Source organism: Myotis lucifugus, unplaced genomic scaffold, assembly GCF_000147115.1.
Source record: "Myotis lucifugus unplaced genomic scaffold, Myoluc2.0 scaffold_26, whole genome shotgun sequence".
NCBI classification, from domain to species: domain Eukaryota; kingdom Metazoa; phylum Chordata; class Mammalia; order Chiroptera; family Vespertilionidae; genus Myotis; species Myotis lucifugus.
Genome location: NW_005871074.1, coordinates 9369780 through 9391084, shown reverse-complemented (window position 1 = coordinate 9391084; position 21305 = coordinate 9369780). Strand labels below are relative to the sequence as shown.

General features: G+C 36.1%; 1 protein-coding gene across 1 annotated transcript in view; it reads left to right on the top strand.

The window, feature by feature from the left end:
- ADAM18 (ADAM metallopeptidase domain 18) overlaps positions 1–21305 on the top strand; it is a 77991-nt gene that overhangs the window by 44050 nt on the left and 12636 nt on the right. The window contains exons 16-18 of the mRNA XM_014453660.1: positions 3980–4169; positions 6053–6133; positions 19073–19187. Of these exons, the coding sequence (XP_014309146.1) occupies positions 3980–4169; positions 6053–6133; positions 19073–19187 (386 nt within the window). The remainder of the gene's footprint in view (positions 1–3979; positions 4170–6052; positions 6134–19072; positions 19188–21305) is intronic.

Here is a 21305-nt window from a genome sequence, read left to right as displayed (position 1 = left end):
ACAGGACAGAAAGCTTATCAAAGAAATCATTACTAAAAGCATTAACATTCCTAACCTGGGGATAATAATTCCCAGGAATACTAGAGAAACCAAATAAGAGGAATTCAAAGTCACCCACATAAAGACACATTAAAATTAAAATTTTAAGGGTTCAAAACAAAAAGAGGATCGTAAGATCAGCAAGACCACACACATAAGACAATCATATTTTTAAGTAGACACTTTGAAGAGAAAAAAGGTGCTCAACAAATCATCTGGAAAATGCAGATCAACCGCAAATGACATATCAGTTCACATTTGTTAGAATGGATATTATAAAAAAGACATTAGATAACAAATACTAGCAAGAATGTGGAGAAAAGAGAATCCTTGTATACTGCTTGTGGAAATGTAAACTGGTATAGCCTCTATAAAAACAAATAAAAGTTTGCTGAGGAAATTGAAATAAAACTAACAGCAATTGATTCAGCAATTCCACTTCTAGCTATATACCAAAAGGAAATGAAATAAGTATTTTGAAGATATTTTATTGCAGCTTTATTCACAGTAGCCACAGTATGAAAACAATCTAAGTGTCCATTAATGGATGAATGGATAAAAAAATATTGGTATCTTTCTAACAGAATATTACTCAGCTTGTAAAAAGAAGAAAATCATGTGATTTGTGGCAACATAGATGAACTGGGAGCAGTATTCTTAGTGAAATAGCCAAACAGAGAAAGACAAATACTGGTTAGTATCACTTACATGTGGTATCTTAAAAAGAATAAGTCAAATGCATAGAAACAGAGAATAGAAAAGTGGTTGCCAAAGGGAAATAGAAAGAGGTTGGTAAAATGATGCAAATTTTCAGCTATCCAATGAATAAGGTCTGATGATCTAATGTACAACATTGTGACTATAATTGACAACACTGTATGTTATATATGAGAAATTTGCTAAGAGAATAGAAAAATGTTCTCTCTCTCACACTCACACACACACACAAACAGGATAAAATGTAAAGTGATGAATGTGTTAATTAACTAGATCTGTGCTCTTCTTTCACAATGTATACCCATATCAAATCATCACTTTTTACACTTTAATAACTATCTTATAATTTTGTCAACTATCTATAATAATAAGAGCATAATATGCTAATTAGACTGGACAGCCAAACAACCCTCCGGACGACCTTCTGGACGAAGCCGGGGCTGTGGGGGCTGGGACCCTTGCATGAATTTCATGCATCGGGCCTCTAATACCTCAATAAAGCTGGAAAAAATAGTAGCAAATATGTTATAGAGGTCTACTATAAACATAGTTTCTCTGGCTAAAACTATGGTATTCTCTACTTAAAATTTGCTATGCAGGTAGATCTTATGTTGAATGTTCTTACAACAAAAATAATAATTGTTATAATACAAAGGGTGGAGGAGACTTTGGAAAGTGATTGATACGTTTATGTTCCTGATGGTACTGACGGCTTCACAGCGTGTACTTGACCCCAAACTCATCAAGTTGTATACAGTAAGTGTGTACAGCTTTTTAGAGGTCAGTTATACTAAAACGTGGCTGAAAAATAGAAACAGAGCCCAATTCAAAAACTAAGAGAGGAGAACAGAATATAAAAACACTCAGATAAGGTCAAGTGATCCAAGGAGAAGCAGGACTTTCTTTTAACCTCCAAGACACAGTCAGGAAAAATTGTTGAATTCTTAGGTAGGAACCACACTCAACGTGATTAAAAACAATGTGGTTCCTTTGTGGAGATTTTTGAAGATTATAAATGTCTGGAGAAGGTGGCTAGCTGGATGGGACTAAGATAGCATTCATCTGTCACCACATAAATTTACTATATATTAAGTATGGCATGTAGAGAATGCAGAATTTTCCAAATACCTCGAGCACAAGAAGAAGAATGGATTGAAAGAGAAGGTCTGGAATCATAAAGTGAGTGCTGATGAGGGGAAATCTCATGAGGAGGCCCTGTATAATCTCTGAAAGACAAGGAATAATCAGCCATACCTGTATTAGATAACAATACAGAACACCAGTCATCAGGCAGATCTGCTACACTACAGTGGATGCCAACAAAGTCGGGAGATGGTGGTTGCCGGGGTTCTTGTCCCAGCATCAAGAAGGGTTCAGGAATCTGGAGAAGGCTGTGCGTAGATGTTAAATAAGAGTCCAGAGACTAATAAAGAGTCTGGAGACAAGATATAATTTTGAAAGGCATTTGGGGGTCAGAGGAGCTTAGCTAAAGGAGCTAAGTTCTAAGGTCTTAAGTCTAAGATCTCCTAAGTCTTCCCGTCCCCAGGACCCCATGCTTTTTATTAACACAACTTGTCCTGAGGCGAGGCAGAGATATACACTTCAAAGGGTATACAGAAACATTGTCAGAATGGGGGAATTAGCCTACGGCTGTTCAGGTGTTTGGCCAATAGGAGGCAATAACATGTAGATTAAGATGCCTTTTAGATGTCTGGCCTTCCAGCAATAAGTTTAATACATCCTATTTAGGTTTGGGGAAATGCCTTCAGCCATTCCCAGATGCAGCCCTGCTGTTATGCTGGAATTGGTCTCCGGCAGGTGGTAAACCAGACATATTTCTCTCGTGACCAGGGGCATGTCTACTGCCCGGGGCCTAAGATTACCTATGAAAGAAGGAAAAAGAAAGGTGGAAGGTACCATAAAATTTAGCAAGAATGGCTTATCTGGACATGACTTTTCCTGAAATAAAATCACTAGAAGAGACTGGAATTCAATAGCATAATTTATCTGCTCTAAGTGGATTGTGATCCCTTTTCAGAAGAAAAAGCAGTACTAAGAATTCAACCACAAATGCAAAATTTGAGTGAGTGGACTTTGGAGAAAGAGTTTGTGTACCCCATAGCCACCCTGGAAAGAGACCTGCCATTCAAAGATGGTTTAAGATGTAATTCCTGGAAACAGAATGGAGCCACAATTAAAATACATAAATATCTAGATCTGAGAAACTAGAAAAAATATGTGGTAGGGAGAGAAGCTTGGGAAAAGATTTAGGTTTTGGCTCCCAATCTCATTTCAATCTTCACTTAATAATGTCGTTAAGCTAATTCCTGCAATATTAAAGAATCCAAAATGATCTTTTAAGACAAATGAATTAATTCCCTAAGTGGATACATTTCCTAAGAGGAGACTTTTGGAAAAATAATCATGAAATGTTCAACAGACCATATCAATACCTAAGAAATTGTTGTTTCATTGAGGATGAGAGTTGATAGAGCTGAGTGATTCCAAGAGCAAGAAATAACATAGATTATTTCCAGGCCACAGACTAGAAATTTTATAAGCCTCTTAGAGAAGCCAATGTTCTATCCAATGATAGATTACAAATGGCAAAATAAACTGTTTATGGGACAGCCTTTGGTGTACGATGGTATAAAGGAGATTTAAACATTTCTTAATTCTCAAGAGAGGAGTACAGAACTATTGAAAGTATCAACATGTTGGAATAATCTTGAGATAAAAATAAAAAGTCTGTATAAAACAGAGCTGCCCTGAGTAAAGATCATAATCAGAGGAGGCTCTAATGGTATACAAAGAGTAAATAAAGGCAATCAGCCACTCGTAGAAAATCTTGAGTAACAAATGACCAGACTGGCCAAGCTACAGCAAAGTGAGGACAGGTGATGAATTTCCCCAAAAAATGTAATAAAATATGATGATTGCTCTAATACAACTGGAGGCTAGACAACAAATTTTATTTCTGAAATAGGAAATGACATCACGTCTATACATTTGAGCTGTGTGTACTTTTCAATTCTGCTGCAATGCTAATTAATTAAATTGCATTCAGTTCTGCAACAAAGATGTTATTTTGACTTATTTTTTCTGGCTTTATACCATCAATTAAATAACATTTATGCTACTACCCATGTAATATCACACTTATTTGGGATTTGGTATCATTAAAAGAAGACACCATGAGAAATTTTCTGCTTTTCATTTCTAGGGATGTTCTCTGTGGAAAATTAGCTTGTGTTTGGCCACAGAAAAATACTTATAAAAATAATATTCAATCTGCAATTTATTCATATACTCAAGGGCATGTATGCTTATCCATCCCTACTGGATTATCAGTGAGATCAGATGGAAGAGATTATGGCTATGTAGCTGATGGTACTGTGTGTGGCACACAAATGGTAACAAAACATTTTTGTGTATTTTAGCTTTAATAAAGTATGTAATTATCTGATACTATATTCAATGATGACTATCACAATTATACTGAATGAATTGCAACCTGGTACTGTCACTTATTTCCCATATGATATTGAAAAGGTAACCAAGCTAAATCTCAGTTATCCAATAACTCTTGTTCAGTTAACCTGTCATCAGTCCTTATCTGAGGAAATATGTATGTGTTTTAAGCATAAGATTGCACTGACAGGTGATTTTGTTTTAGATCTTTGAATTCTAACAGCTTTAAAGCATAAAATTATAATCCTGAGTTTCCAATTTTCCCTGCTTCACAAAGAAACATAATTGAGCTTTCATATTTCTTAAATCATCTTCTTATGTATTTGACCAAAATGTAAATATGAGAGGATTGGAAGAAGCAAACAGGAAGCCTGTTCTGGGAAAGCATTGTTATAGTGATAATGTACAAGCTTATGTATGCATGCATCTGTACATACATATGAGCATTTACACATGCATCTGTACATACATATGAGCATTTACACATGCATCTGTACATACATATGAGCATTTACACATGCATCTGTACATACATAGGTGCATTTACACATGCATCTGTACATACATATGAGCATTTACACATGCATCTGTACATACATATGAGCATTTACACATGCATCTGTACATACATAGGTGCATTTACACATGCATCTGTACGTACATAAGAGCATAAAATAAAGGGAGAACAAAAGTGGTTCAGAGGCTTAGTTAGCCTGAAAGTATGAGGGCACACATTTCAGAAAACATAAGGCCTCTGAGATTTAAAGAAATTGTAAATCAGTATGTTGCATGTAAATGGAATTCAACACTTGCTGAATTAAAAATAAAATGAAACCTTGACATGGTGAATCAATTAGCTAATTCTTATATCAGGGCTCAGCAATCCTATCCCCTTGGAAAACTTGTTTGCTGTAGTAAGCAGCTCCTTTTTTATGTTTCATTGGGTTGACACTGGTTTATAAGATTATATAGGTTTCAATGGTACATTTTTATGATGCAGATGATCTTCCGTCACCATATATTGGCCCCCTTTACCTTTTGCTACTACCCCACCCCCTGGTAACCTCCATACTGATGTCTGTGAGTTTTTGTTTGCTTTTCTTGTGTGTTCATTTGTTGCTTTTAATTTTTTATACCACATAAGAGTGAAATCATATGGTTCTTAACTTTTTCTGACTGACTTATTTCTGTAGGCAGCTTCTAACATGGCCCTAATGATCCCACTTCCGGGTGTTCATTCCCTGTGCACTTTTAGGGAAATCAAAAGAAAATAAACTAGTAGGATAATTAATAAAAAAAGATAAATGAGGCAGAGTCACATGTCCACATACTAATTACCTGGATTAACCACTTAGACATAACAGGGATTTTATAATGGATACAAATTAACTTAAAATATTTATCTTGCCAGATAAGTCTGATCACTATTACAACAAAGACTCATGATAATTTATAATCCAAAATATTAATTCATGTTTGAAAGCCAAACAAAGTTAATAAATTTTCTTCCAATTTTTGAGGGGCAAATCATTAACATTAACCTAACCTATTATTTATAGCACAACATTAATAATTGTAAAAGCCAAAACCAAAATTATATGACATCATCACATCAGCCATGTTAAAGCAAACACCCTCATATTTTTTCCTTAAATTTAATATTGTTTAGAATTTTGTATTGGTATGCCAGTATCATTGTACTAGAATCAGATATGGGAATAAAAAATCTCAACTTGAGCATGTATTATGCATAGATAACAATTTTTTTCCATATCAAATTTTCAAATAATTACAAAATACTATGTTTGGATTTTTATTTTTTCAGTATTGTGAAAATAAAACCTGCAGAGAAATTGATTTAAAGAAATCTAACTGTAATGCCACTACAAAATGCAAAGGGAATGGGGTAAGTGACTTCTTTTTGTAGTTCTAAACTGCATGTTATTTTTCTGGATAATTCAAAGTAAAAAATATATACTACTTGAGAGAATTGAGAGTCTACATTACTTTTAAACTGAGCTTGCCTAGAACTAGCTAACTAACATAAAGAAAATCAGCTAAGAAAATTCAAACACTATTAAACTAATTATACACCAATTGTGTATTGAATTTATTGTAAGCACCCTCAACTTATAAATTAGTATCATGTTTAAATTAAAAACATTTATTCTTTCTTAATGCAAATAAATGCATATTTTATATTGTTAACATATTTTGTTCATCCTCATATTCTTCAGAACTAAAATTTATGCAAGTATACTTAAAAAGCATGTTGCCATATTAAAGAATTTTTTGTTTTTTATGAAGAGGTTTCTAATAGGAAATATACTTTCATGTAAAAACTTTTTTTATTTCTTCTCAACTGCTTTATCTATGTTAATCTGGTAATACAAATTTGTCATTATTTCATATTCAATTTTATTTTCGCTTCTTAAAATTTATAATTTTGGTCTTTTGTATGTAGTCAACATTATATGAATGATTCCATATTTACCAAATTTGTCAATATTCAACTTATAAATTTAAAAGTGATTGATTTAGAAAATATAAAATGCCACTATATTGTCTTCAATTTTTTTTATGGGCTATTAACAAAGAGGATAGCTCTATTTTGTGTGTGTGTGTGTGTGTGTGTGTATTTAATCTTACTGGTTATCTTTTTTTCTTTTTATTGTTTATTTTGAGGTAATGATAGGTACACAGGATACTGCAAAGATATAAGTATAAAGATGTGCCATGTGCCTTTCTCCTAGTTTCCCCCAATGGTTACATCTTAAATAATTATAGTACAATATCCAAACTATGAAATTAACATGAGTATAGTGTGTTCACATAGTTCCATGCCCCTGTTATCACAAGTGTAGAATGTATAATGACCACTGCAATACAGATACAGAGCTATACCATCATTACAAAATTATCATTCTACCTCTTTATAGTCACACCAACTCTTCCTCCTTGCCCCTCCAATGCTTGACAACCACTAATATATTCTCCTGTCCTATAATTTTTGTAATTTCTAGACTGTCATATAAGTTGAATCATATATATTAACCCAAAACAAAACATAGTTTTACTGATTTCAGAGAGGAAGGGAGAGGGGAAGAGAGATAAAAACATCAATGATGAGAATCACTGATCAGCTGCCTGCTTCCTGCACGCCCCCTACTGGGGATCAAGCCCACAACCCAGGCATGTGCCCTGACCAGGTATATAACTGTGATCTCCTGGTTTATAGGTCAATGCTCAACCATTGAGCAACACTGGTCAGGCTATTTTGTTTTATGTTTTGTATTTCTATAGTTAAAATTGTTGGCCTGATCTTTTGCTTTCCTTTGTTCAATGATCTGTTATCAGGCTCAGCTTTAATATCTGTCATAAAATCTCAAAACAAAGATATAGATTATAGATTATTTGTTTTATAGGGTATAAATTTTTCTTAATTTATCACTATTTAAGCTCAATTTTTATATTAGACTTTTTGAATGTATTTTTTCTTTTGATAACGTTTTTTACTGTGAAATAAGACATATAAGAAATAAATTAAGATAACATTTCCATATTTTTTATTTTTCTACATGTTATATTTCACAATTAAAATGTTTTAAAAAGAAAACTATTTAAAAGTAATGAAAATGTCAAATAAAATTTAACTGAATCCAGGGGAAGCAGTGTTTAAATCTCAATGAATCTCAACAACTCTATTATTTACACAAAATTCATGCACAGAGGGGAGGCTGTCCCTCAGCCTGGCCTGCACCTGCTCCAATCTGGGACTCCTTGGGGGATGTCTGACTGCCTGTTTAGGCTGATTGGGCCTAAACTGGCAGTCAGACATCCCTCTCACAATCCAGGACTGCTGGCACCTAACCACTCTTCTGCCTGCCAGCCTGATCACCCCCTAACCACATCCCTGCCAGCCTGATTGACACCTAACTGCTCCCCTGCCAGCCTGATCACCCCCTAACCACATCCCTGCCAGCCTGATTGACACCTAACTGCTCCCCTGCCAGCCTGATCACCCCCAACTGCCCTCCCCTGCCAGCCCAATCATCCCCAACTGCCCTTCCCTGCTGGCCATCTTGTGGCAGCCATCTTGTGGTGACCATCTTGTGACAACGTCACAGGAGGGCATTGCAGGAGGGCGTGACGCCACCTAGGCTTTTATTATATAGGATTACAATTCAATTTTATAAGCATGTAGTTATTCAGAAATTTCATTAATTGTGATATGTTGGCAGTTAATTAGTGTTGTTCATTTTTCATTCATGAAATACCTTTTTTATTACCAAGACTATATTTTTACTCCTGCTGAAAATTCAACACTTACGAGTGGTTAGAGCATCTACCTTCAAGCCAAAGGACCCTGAGTTTGATTCCCAGTCAAGGGCACGTTCCTGGGTTGCAGGTTCAATCAAGCATGCAGAAGGCAACCAATTGGTGTGTCTCTCACATCAATGTTTCTCTCTCTCTCCCTCTCCCTCCCTTTTATTCTCTCTGGAAATCAATGGGGAAAAATATCCTAAGTTGAGGATTAAAAAATAAAACTAACTATATTTTCAGAGAAGTTTTAGGTTCATAGCAAAATTGAGGGGGAAGTAACAGATTTTACATAAATCTCTTGGTCCCACACATGCATTGCTTCCCCGTTATTAACATTATACAGTAAAGTGTTGCATTTGTTGCAATTGATGAGCCTACATTGACACATCATAATCACCTAAAGTCCATAGTTTACATTACAGTTCACCTTTTGTATTGAATATCCTATGAGTTTGGACAACTGTTTAATTACATGTGCCTATCATTATGGTATCGTCAGATTATTTTCACTAAAATTTTTCCATGCTCCCCCTTTTTATACCTCCCCTACGTTAACCTATGGCAGCGACTAATCTTTTCACTGTCTTCACAATTTTATCTTTTCTAGAATGTCATTTAGTTGGAAACATTTGGTATGTGGCCTTTTCAGAGTGGCTTCTTTCAATGAACAGTATGCATCTAAGGTTTCTTTATGTCTTTTCATGGCTTAATAGCTCATTTTTACCATGGTTTAAACCATGTAAATCTATGTTGCCTAGATTTGTTATGATTTATTTATTCTTTCACCTATTATTTATTTCTTGCATTATAACTTTATATATTTCCTTTCATTTTTAATGAATTACTATTAAATTCCTTCCCTTATCTTGCCTTGATCAAATAAAAAAGAAATTCTAGGGTATAACTGATTTTTTTGTTTTGTTTTGTTGTGTTGTGTTTTGTGTGTGTGTGTGTGTTGTTGTTCTTTTTTGTAACTAATTACCTTGTAATTTTAACATTTTTTATTGTCCTTATTCCTTTATTCTTATACCAAACTTATGTAAAAGTATTTAATCCTGCACACACACTTAAGTCTTGCCCATTTTTGTACTTTTTCATACCGTTCACCTTTCACTTCTAACTTGTGTTTTGTGTAGCTACTTTGACTTTGAGATCCCTAATGGATTGTATGCATTAGCTTATTTTTAAAAAAAATATATTTTTATTGATTTCAGAGAGGAAGGGAGAGAGGGAGAGAGCGAGAGAGAGGCATCAATGATGAGAGAATCATTGATTGACTGCCTCCTGCACGCCCCCTATTGGGTATTAAGCTCACAACCCAGGCATGTGCCCTTTACTGGAATTGAACCCTTCAGTCCGCAGGCCTACACTCTATCCGCTGAGCCAAACCAGCTAGGGCAGCTTTTTTTTCCCCCGAAAAATCATTAGAGATGAAATTATAATACATAGAGATTTGCTATGCTAGAAAATATGTTCTTTCTAATATGACAGTGATGGCGAACCTATGACATGCGTGTCAGGGGTGACACGTGAACTCATTTTTTTGGTTGATTTGTCTTTGTTAAATATATAAAATAAATATCAAAAATATAAGTGTTTGTTTTACTATGGTTGCAAATATCAAAAAATTTCTATATGTGACATGGCACCAGAGTTAAGGTTTTTCAAAATGCTGACACGCCGAGCTCAAAAGGTTCGCCATCACTGTAATATGACATTGTTTTTCTATTTAATGGGAGGGGTGGGCTGCTGGAATACTTTTTCAAAAAGTAGAAAGAAAATGTATGTGAGAGTTATACATTTAGAGATGTTGCATATCAACAATGCAAATATTGCCGAAGCCGGTTTGGCTCAGTGGATAGAGTGTCGGCCTGCGGACTGAAAGGTCCCAGGTTCGATTCCGGTCAAGGGCATGTACCTGGGTTGCGGGCACATCCCCAGTGGGAGATGTGCAGGAGGCAGCTGATTGATGTTTCTCTCTTATCGATGTTTCTAACTCTCTCTGTCTCTCTCCCTTCCTCTCTGTAAAAAATCAATAAAATACTGTAAAAAATCAATAAAATATAAAAAAAAAAACAAAAAAAAAAAACCCAATGCAAATATTTTTGCTGCCTCAAAAAAGATGTTTCCTTTTTTATTCCAGATGAAGTTTTGGAAAGTTTGTTCTAGGTCTGTGAAATATGCCATTAGTATTTTAATGGGGAGTGCATTGAATCTACAGATTGCTTTGGGTAGTATGGACATTTTGATGATGTTGATTTTACCAGTCCATAAACACGGTATGTTCTTCCATCTGTTCTTCCATCTGTTTATGTTTTCCTATATCTCTTTTTTTTTCAGTGTCCTGTAGTTTTCCACATGTAGGTCTTTTACCTCCTTAGTTGAGTTTATTCCTAGGTATCTTAATATTATTGGTGGTATGGTAAATGGGATTGCTATTTTAGTTTCTCTTTCTGTAAGTTCATTATTGGTCTATAGAAATGCAATAGATTTCTTGGTGTTAATTTTGTATCCTGCTACATTGCCAAATTCATGTATTAAGTCTAATGATTTTTTGATGGAGTCTTTAAAGTTTTTATGTACAGTATCATGTCATCTGTGAATAAGGACAGTTTTACTTCTTATTTTCCAATTTAGATTCCTTTATTTCTTCTTCTTGTCTGATTGCAATGGCTAGTACTTCCAGTACTATTTCGAACAGGAGTGGTGAGAGTGGGCATCCATGTCTTGTTCCTGTTCTTAGGGGAAATGGTGTTAGGTTTTGCCCATTGAGTATGATGTTGGCTGTGGGTTTGTCATATATGGCTTTTATTATGTTGAGGTGTGATCCTTCTATTCCCACCTTGCTGAGAGTTTTTATCAAAAATGGGTGTTGAATTTTGTCAAATGCTTTTTCTGCATTAATTGATATGACTATGTGTTTTTTTTCTCTCAGTTTGTTTATGTGGTGTATCACATTTAGTTATTATCGGATATTTCACCATCCTTGCATCCCCGGGATAAATCCTACTTGGTCATGTTGTATGATCTTTCTGATGTACTGCTGGATCCGATTTTCTACAATTTTGTTGAGGATTTTGGCATCTATGTCCATGAGGGATATTGGCCTATAATTCTCTTTCATTGTGTTGTCTCTATCTGGTTTTGATATTAGGGACATGCTGGCTTCATTGAATGAGCTTGGAAGTGTTCCTTCCTCTTCAATTTTTTGTAGTAGTCTGAGGAGGATAGGTTTTAGTTCTTCCTTGAATGGTGAAACTCCTCTGTGAAGCCATCTGGCCCTGAGATTGTGTTTGCTGGAAGCTTTTTGATGACTGCTTCAATTTCTTCCATAGTTATCAGCCTATTGAGATTTTTAGATTCTTCCTGATTGAGTTTTAGAAGATTGTATTTTTCTAGAAATATGTCCATTTCCTCCAGGTTGTCTAGTTTGTTAGAATAGAGTTGGTCATAATATTTTTTAATAATCATTTGTATTTCTGTGGGGTCTGTTGTTATTTTGCCTCTTTCATTTCTGATTTTGTTTCTTTGTGTCCTCTCTCTTTGCTTCTTGGTGAGCCTGGCTAGAGATTCATCAATCTTGTTTATACTTTCAAAGAACCAGCTCTTGGTTTCATTGATCTTTTGTGTTTTTTTTTTGTGTTGTGTTTTTTTTTTTGGCCTCTATGTCAGTCATTTCTTGCTCTGCTCTTTAATATCTCCTTCTGTCTGCTCCCTCTTGGCTTTTCTTGTTGCTCTTTTTCTAATTCTTTGAGTTGTAGAGTTAGATGATTTATTACCATTTTTTTCTTATTTTTTTGAGGTAGGCCTGTAGAGCTATAAACTTCCCTCTCAGGACTGCTTTCATTGTGTCCCATAGATTTTGGATTGTAATGCTCTGAAGATGTTAATTAAGTCTAGATGATCTAGTGAGTTATTTAGGATTGCTGTTTCTTTGCAGATTTTTTGTCTAGAGCAGTGGTTCTCAACCTTCCTAATGCCGCAACCCTTTAATACAGTTTCTCATGTTGTGGTGACCCCCTACCATAAAATTATTTTTGTTGCTACTTCATAATTGTAACTTTGCTACTGTTATGAATCATAATGTAAATATCTGATATGCAGGATGTATTTTCATTGTTACAAATTGAACATAATTAAAGCATAGTGATTAATCACAAAAACAATATGTAATTATATATGTGTTTTCTGATGGTCTTAGGCGACCCCTGTGAAAGGGTCATTTGACCCCCAAAGGGGTCGTGACCCACAGGTTGAGAACCGCTGGTCTAGAGGACTTATCCAGTGATGTCAGTGGTGAATTAAAGTCCCCTACTATGATTATATTGTTGTCAATCTCTCCCTTGATATCTTCCAGGAGACTTTTTTTTTAAATATATTTGGGTGCTCCTACATTGGGTGCATATATGTTTATCAGGGTTATATCCTCTTGTTGTATCTATTCCTTTAGTATTATGAAGTGGTCTTTCTTATCTCTTGTTATGGCCTTCATGTTAAGGTCTATTTTGTCAGATATAAGTATTGCTATCCTAGCTTTTTTTTTTCATTTCCATTTGCCTGAAAGATATATTTCCATGCCTTCACTTTCAGTCTGTGTGAGTCACTTGTTCTGACTTGGGTCTCTTGTAGACAGCACATATATGGGTCATTTTTTTTATCCATTCAGCCACTCAATGTCTTTTTATTGGAGCATTTAGTCCATTTACATTTGTTATTATTGATAGATACTTGTTTGTAGCCATTTTTATTTTTTGTGCCTGTGTTCCTTCTTAACTTTTTATTTCTTCTTTTTACACCAATCCCTTTAGCATTTCTTGCATTGCTGGCTGGGTGGTGATAAACTCCCTTAGCCTTTTTTTGTCTGTGAAGCTTCTTATTTCCCCTTCAATTTTGAATGATAGCCTTGCTGGATAGAGTATTCTTGGATTCAGTCCATTGCTTTGCATCACTTTGAAAATTTCCTTCCATTCTGTTCTGGCCTGATGTGTTTCTGTTGAGAAATCATTTGATAATCTACTGGGAGATCCCTTGTATGTAACTTTCCATCTCTCTCTTGCAGCCTTTAAGATTCTCTCTTTGTCCTGAACATTTGCCATCATAATTATAATGAATCTTGGTGTGGGTCTTTTCGGGTTCATCTTGTTTGGTACTGTCTGTGCTTATCTGACTTTTTTCTTTCCCACATCAGGGAAGTTTTCTGACATTATTTCTTCAAATAGGTTTTCTAACCCTTGTTCCTCTTCCTGTTGTTCTGGCACCCCTATTACTCGTATGTTGTTTCGTTTCATGTTGTCCCATAGCTCCCTTATGCTCTCCTCCTGTCTTGTAATTTTTTTCTCCAATTGCAGTTCAGTTTGGGTGTGTTTTGCTTCCCTGTCTTGTAATTCACTAATTCAGTCCTCTGCTTCTAGTCTACTGTTGAAAACTTCCATGGTGTCTTTTTTGCAGCTATATCACTCTTCATTTCTTCTTGATTCTTACATTAGTTGTTGATTTTTTCATCCATCCGGTTTATGAACTGTTTGATCCTTATTATGAATTCTTTTTCTGACATATTGCATACCTCTGTTTCACTAGGCTGCTTTTCTGGCAATTCCTCCTTTTCTTTCCTTTGGGCATTTCTTTGTCTACCCATTTTTGGTCTCTCTGACTGATCTAGATGTCGAGTTGTGCAGGGGCTGCTCCTTGGGTGGCAGTGGCTCCTCGGGCTGTAGTTGCTCCTCGAGCGGTTGCACTAGCGGCTGCTCCTCAGTTGGCAGTATCTCCTCCTGTGGGTTCTGTTTACAGCAGTGGTATCTCCTCTGGCTGGTGGGGGAGGCTGCTCTCACAGCTGCTGTTCCTTAGATGGGGGTGGGCTAATCACATGTCAGCTGCTCCTCACATGGGGATGGACTATGTACGTGGCTGCTGCTCTTTGGATGGGTTGGCTGCATGCTGCTGCTGATCTTCAGATGGGGTGGGCTGCTCATGAGGCCGCAGCTCCTTGGACAGGGGCAGGTTGTTTGCAGGGCTTCTGCTCCTTGGATGGAGGACAGGCTGCTTGTGTAGCTGCTGCTCCTCAGGCAGGAGTGAGCTGCACATGCCGCTGCTGCTCCTTGCACGGGGGTGCTGCTCCTCACCTGGCTGCTGCTCATCCAACAAGTGTAGGCTGCATGTGGCTGCTGCTCCTCAGACCTGTGCGGGCTGCTTGGGCGGCTGCTGCTCCTCTAATGGGGGCAGGCTGCTCACAGCACTGCAGTTCCTCGAACAGGTATGGGTTGCTCACACAGCTGATGCTCCTCTGATAGGGGCAGACTGCTCATGCAGCTGCTGCTCCTCAGATGGGTGCGGGCTGCTCACACAACTGCTGATCCTCAAATGGGAGTAGGCTGCTTGTGGGGTTGCTGCTCCTCAGATGGGGGCAGGTTGCTTGAGCAGTTGCTGCTTTTTGGACAGGTGCAGGGTGTGGGCTGGGCACAGCTGCTGCTCCTTGCATGGGGAGGGCTGCTTGCATGGTTGCTGCTCCTTGGATGGGCAAGTGGGCCATTCACATAGCTGCTGCTCTTTGGATAGGTGTTGGCCATGTGAGGCTGCTGCTCTGAGGCCTGGGGCGGGCTGCTTGCGGGGCTACTGCTCCTTGGACAGGAGCAGGCTGCTCACATGTCTGCTGCTCACGTGGTTGCAGTGCTCTGGTCTAAAGCGTTGGGCTGGTCAGAGGGGAGCATGATTCAAAACTCGCAGGAGCCTGTGCCTGGGGTGGCTGGAGTCCCGTTGACTGTAGGACCACAGCTGAGGTATCAGGTCCCTGGCAGGGGTGGCTGTAGAGTCCCAGGTATTATCTGAGGGCACCCTGGGTGGAGGTGAGGCTGGGCTCCCAGTTATAGCAGCTCTACCCTTCAAAAAGGCGAGGCCTCTGAGGACAAGCTGGCCTCCTGGTACTGTTTGCAATGGGAGTAGAGGCTGCCTAGTTAGGCGAGCTCGGTTAGCCTGCCTCAGAATGTCCTGCAGGATCTAACTGTGCCACACACACACACACACACACACCCCATACACAACCACACAATCCTCTTTTGCTCCCTCACTCATTCACATTCTCTCCCTCACTGCCACTACCTGTATTTGGGTCTGGGATGTTATTGACCCATTCAGGGATGGAGTTTCCTCTCCAGGTGTCTGGTTATGTGGCTCACTCTCTAGCACCTTGGCCAGACAGGATAAAATTCACCTCGACAAGACACAACACAATGGAACAAAGCACAAATGTACTTACGACATCAATAAACCAATATAAGTGACCACCTGAGCAAAGAGAATTAGGGGACAGAAAAGAGCACAAATAATATCGAAGAGAGAGAAAAAGATAAGAGAGAGAAGAAAAAGGAGAATATATATATATGGGGGAAACACCACAGAACCAATAGACAAACCAAAAAAATACAAACACCAAACACCCAGCAAAGAAGGTGGGGCAGAATCTGTAGAGGCTGGGCTTATATACAGAAAGTAAGGTTAAGAATTGGATGAGTATGGGGAGGACCTCAATTCAGTATAGAGGAAGTAGAAAGGAGATGAGTGGATAAGAATAAAGAGAATGAGAGGAAAATAATAATAATAATAATAATAAATTTACAAAAAAATGATTTCAAAAATGGTATAAAAATAGCAAATAAAAATAAGATAAAATAGAGTGATGGGAAAATAATGTGAAAAGAAATAGAAAATAAAGCAACAAACAAAAACAGGAAAACAAAGAAAAAAGAAAAAAAGAGATAAAATAATAATAAAAAAATTTTAAAAAATGAAAAAGTGAAGTGTCATTCCTTTGGCTGGCTTAAGAACCCTGTCTTCTGGACTGTACTATTTCTCAGTTTCCTGTTGATGGGCTGAAGGTCTCTCTTTAGACTGGTCCCTGTGGACTCTCAGGGACTATTCAGATTTTTTTTTTAATCCTTTGTACAATTCAGGGTGGAATCTGGGTGTGGTTGTATTGGTTGCCCAGAGACTGGAGGGAGGGGCTATCTCTTCAGGACAAAATGGCTGCCCAGCTCCAGGCTCAGGTATGACTCAGCACCAACCTTGCTGCCTCTTCTCCTAGACCCCCACCTCTCCCCAGATTCCACAAGTCCACACCTTCTCCTGCATCTCAGCCATGGGTAAGTGTCTGTATCTGAAAGGTCCTGTGAACTAGGTTCAGTAAAGAAAAGCACAGGCCACAGAGAGGGGAAGGACTTCGCCTCTGTGAGCTTCTCTCCTGCCGGCACTGCGCGGTCTGGTCAGCCCTTAAGGCTGCCCGCTCTGAGCTCAGCCTTTCGTGACTGTGGACCCAGATCTAGAATCCCCTGCCTCCAGCAGTCCTGTGGACCTTCTTTCCACAGTCAGACACTGCGCCTGTCCCCAGGGACGCGGCTTGGTGCTGTGCAGATTCCCTTTAACCTTCTGGGCTCAGAGGCCTGTCAGACTCTCCTGCCCAGATCCTTGATTTTACCTTTCTCCAGGGATCCTCTGCCCTTTCTGGCTACACACCGTCTCACCAGCTGAGTCTCCTTCGCCAATTTGGCTTGGATGTTATTCGTTTCAGCTGCTCATTCTATTTGCTCCGGGACAAGGCTCAGGACACGTCCATCTATTCCGCTGCCATTTTGTCTCTCCTCTGAAATCACTTTTTTATATGTAGGGGAAAAGGTTTTAAAATTTGGATAACCTTCAAACACAAACAATTTATTAGTATGACTGTAAATGGAAAGGACACAGCATCTATAGAATTATATTAAATGTCTATACAATTTAATATTATGAGTCTATTTTTTAAATATGCCAATCCTGTGTCTATACAGAAAGACAGGAAAATAGGTTCATGGTATAACATTAGTGATATTAGTTTGGCAAAAAAACAACCATGAATGTGTGGAATGTGTGTTGATGTATGTTTGTGGATGTGGGTATCGATGTTTATATATGAATATATATGAATGAAATGCAGAAAATGCTTAGCAGTGGGGGGGTGGAAGTTAGTGAGGACTCTTTCAGTTCTATATATTTTAATTTTTTTAATTTCACAAAATTTTACTTGTTTTACTTTAAAATGAAAATTAATAGTAAACCATTCAAATAGAAAAGCATAAGTAACATGTGAACTGCACAGAATGTAAATGGCTAGTGATGCAAGCTTTTCATAAAGTTTTATTTTATAGTTCATTTGAAAAAAATTTTGCATCTATGTTATATTAGTTTGGAAAATATATTCACTTAAAATGAAACACATATTGTTTCATAATAGTGTTGAATTTCTAAAAAGGGCTGGGATAAGAGATTAAAGTGGCCAAGTCAATTGATGGTAATTTTATTGCAATATTTTGGGTAGAGATTAAAGAAATTAAATGTGGAAGTGGGAAAAGCAAATATTTTGAAAATAAATTGATATAATATTGTGAAAAATTCTAACATCGCCCAATGATATGCTTTCTTCTGTGAATGACATGTACATAATTTTATTGAACCAGACGATTACTGGAATTAGTGGGTAGTCACATTGTAAGGTTTAAAAATATGTCAAATCATTCTATTGTACTCCTCAAACTAATATAACCAATATAAAATTGTATACCAACTATAGTTAAATAAAAATAATTTTTAAAAATGATCATGAAGACAAAGTACTTATTAAAAACAGTCAAAATGTAAAGGCCAGAAATATACTATCATGTAGGTAGTGATGTCATTCACTATTATGCTGTCAAAATTGTCACTACTTTTTCTAACCTATTTCTCATATTATAGTCATGCACCACATAACAACATTTCTGTCAATGACAGCATCTGAGACAGTGGTCCCATAAGATTAAATGGAGCTGAAAAATTACTATTACCCATGACATTGTAGCTGTCTTAACCGTGGGAGCTTCATAGCATAGTGCATTACTCACATGTTGTAGTGTTGCTGGTATAAAGAAATCTAATGTGTTGACAGTTGTATAAAAGTATACAATTGCATACAGGACATAATGTTTGAGAATCATTATAAACAACTATAATACTGATTTATGTATTTGCACTGTACTTTTAATCATGATGTTAGAGAGTACTCTTTCTACATAATAAAAATGTTTGCTGTAAAACAGTATGCCATACATACTGGCAGCAGCCTCATGCTACTTGTGTTTATCACATTTCCTGATTGCATCATTTTCTCTTGTGCCTGATTTGATCTTGTGTACTTTTCCACATTAACGTTCTGTATAGGTGTGTAGCCTAACAGCAATAGGCTATACCATATAGCCTAGATGTGTAGTAAGCTATCTACCATCTATGATCGTGTAGGTGTACACATGTTGTACACCTATGATGTTTACACAATGACAAAATCATTTAACCAGGCATTTCTCAGAATGTATCTTTGTTAAAAGAATAGGAAAGAGTATATTCTTTAAAAACTTTAAAAAAATAATGATTTTACTCTTTTTAATTTAGGCATGTAAATACTAACATGATACTAATATATACAGTCTAACATAATTTAGAGTGATTGTATGTTTTTATATTTTAGATATGTAATAATTTGGGCAATTGCCATTGCTTTCCTGGCTATCGGCCTCCAGATTGTGAATTTCAAATAGGTTCACCAGGAGGAAGTATTGATGATGGAAATGTTCAGAAATCTGGTGAGTAAAAATTAAACTTTGAAAACAAAAATAGAATTTTATTTTATTAAATAAAGAAATGTACTGCCAAGTCATATCTTTCATTATCTTTTGAGTAATTAAAAATTATCATGAAGAGTGGCTTTAATTAAATTACTGTCAAACAAAATTTGTAATGAGAATTTTTTTCAGAGATACTGACTTTTAATAATCTTAGTAAAATTAGTTAGAATATTGCACTGTTCAATTTCAATAAATACCATAATATGAATTCAAAATAAATTCAAATATGGAATAACAAGCACTACACAAATGATTTGCATTCCAAAATATAAAAAATTGTAGGTTATTAAAAAACAAACAAAGCATAAGGTTTTTATTCAGAATTACATTTTGAAAATAACATTTGGCAAAATAGAAATACACATATTTATTAAAAAATAATAGCAAACCATATTTTATACTTTCTCTTGTTCCCATAAATAAACACAAGAGCCATAAACTATTTATTGATTCAACCATTCATTTATTTATTAATACCCTTTCTCCACAAACATGTTATTAAGTATCTGGTAAGGCAATCAAATTTAGATCCACATTTTAGTACGTCTACTCATGCAGCAATGTGGAAAAGGGGTGTTATAATGTGAGTCTGAATTAAGATAAATTATTTGAAAGGAAATTGTCTTACTTATAAAGACCTGAAGTAAATAATGAAATTGAAGATAAATAAGTCGCTACATAATATCAAATATTTGTGAGTAACAATGAATAAGGCATGATCAGTTGTATTTGGCACATAGAGAAGAATGTGTAATGATGATATATCATGTTTGCATAAAATAATCCGAGGATAGACACATCATAAGATAATGAATCTAGTTTTGAATAACTAGAGTTTAGTTTACCTGTGGAAGAATCCATGTGATAATATCTATGAGAAGCCATGGGAATTTGATAATAATGTTTCCAACTCAGTTGGGACATCAAGAATTGGTATTCCTTTGTTAGTTTATAATTAATTTAATTCATAGGATGACATAAAAGTATACACTGTTATATACAATAAGAGATTTGGATATAATTTCAGGAAACAGCAATATTTCAGAAACAATGTCTGAGATTACTAGTGATTTTTAAAAGAAAGATCATAAAGAGGAGTAGTCACAAAGACTTTTGCCATGATGTACTAATAATATAAAATCACATGTGATATTTTTATAAGGCAATAGTATTAGATTATGATTCTAGAAATAAGAGAAACACATGATACTCATCGTTGCATGTTTATGGCGTGATACAATCATTCTTATGTGTAACAAAATTCAGGTGAAAATGAAAAAAGAGAGAGTGAATGTACAGAAAAAAATATTTTAAAAAATAATGTTACCAAATTTCCTAAACAAGATGAAAAAAGTTAACACTCAGATATATGAATCTACATAAACCTCAAGCAAAATAAATTAATTAAATTTAAATCTAGTGCACATCAAACATTATCTAGTACAGACCACGTTAGGACACAAAACAAGTCTTGATAAATTCAAGAAGATTGATATTATATCAAGCATCTTCTCTGACCACTATTGTAAGACACTAGAAATCAATTAGAAAAACAACTGAAAAATAAACAAACATATGGAAGTTAAATAACATGTTACTAAACAATGAATGGGTCATCAATGAGATCAAGGAAGAAATCAAAGGTTACCTTGAGACAAATGAAAATGAACACAGAACAATAAAAAATCTATGGGACACAGTGAAAGCAATCTTAAGAGGTAAATTCATAGCAACACAGATCTACATTAAAAAGCAAGAAAAATCTCAATCTAACCTTACACCTACAGGAACTAGAAAAAGAACAACTAACAAAGCTCAAAGTAAAATAGAAGAAAAGAAATAAAGATTAGAGAAGAAATAAGTGACATAGAAATTAAAAAATACAAAAGATCAATTAAACCAAGAGCTGATTCTGTGAAAAGATAAACAAGATTGATAAATCTTTAACCAAACTCATAAAAAAAGCCCTCACCAGTGTTGTGCAATGGTTAGAGTGTAGGCCCATTCACCAAAATATCGTGGGTTCCATTCCCAGTCAAGGGAACATACCTGGGCTTCAAGATCATCCCCAGCCCT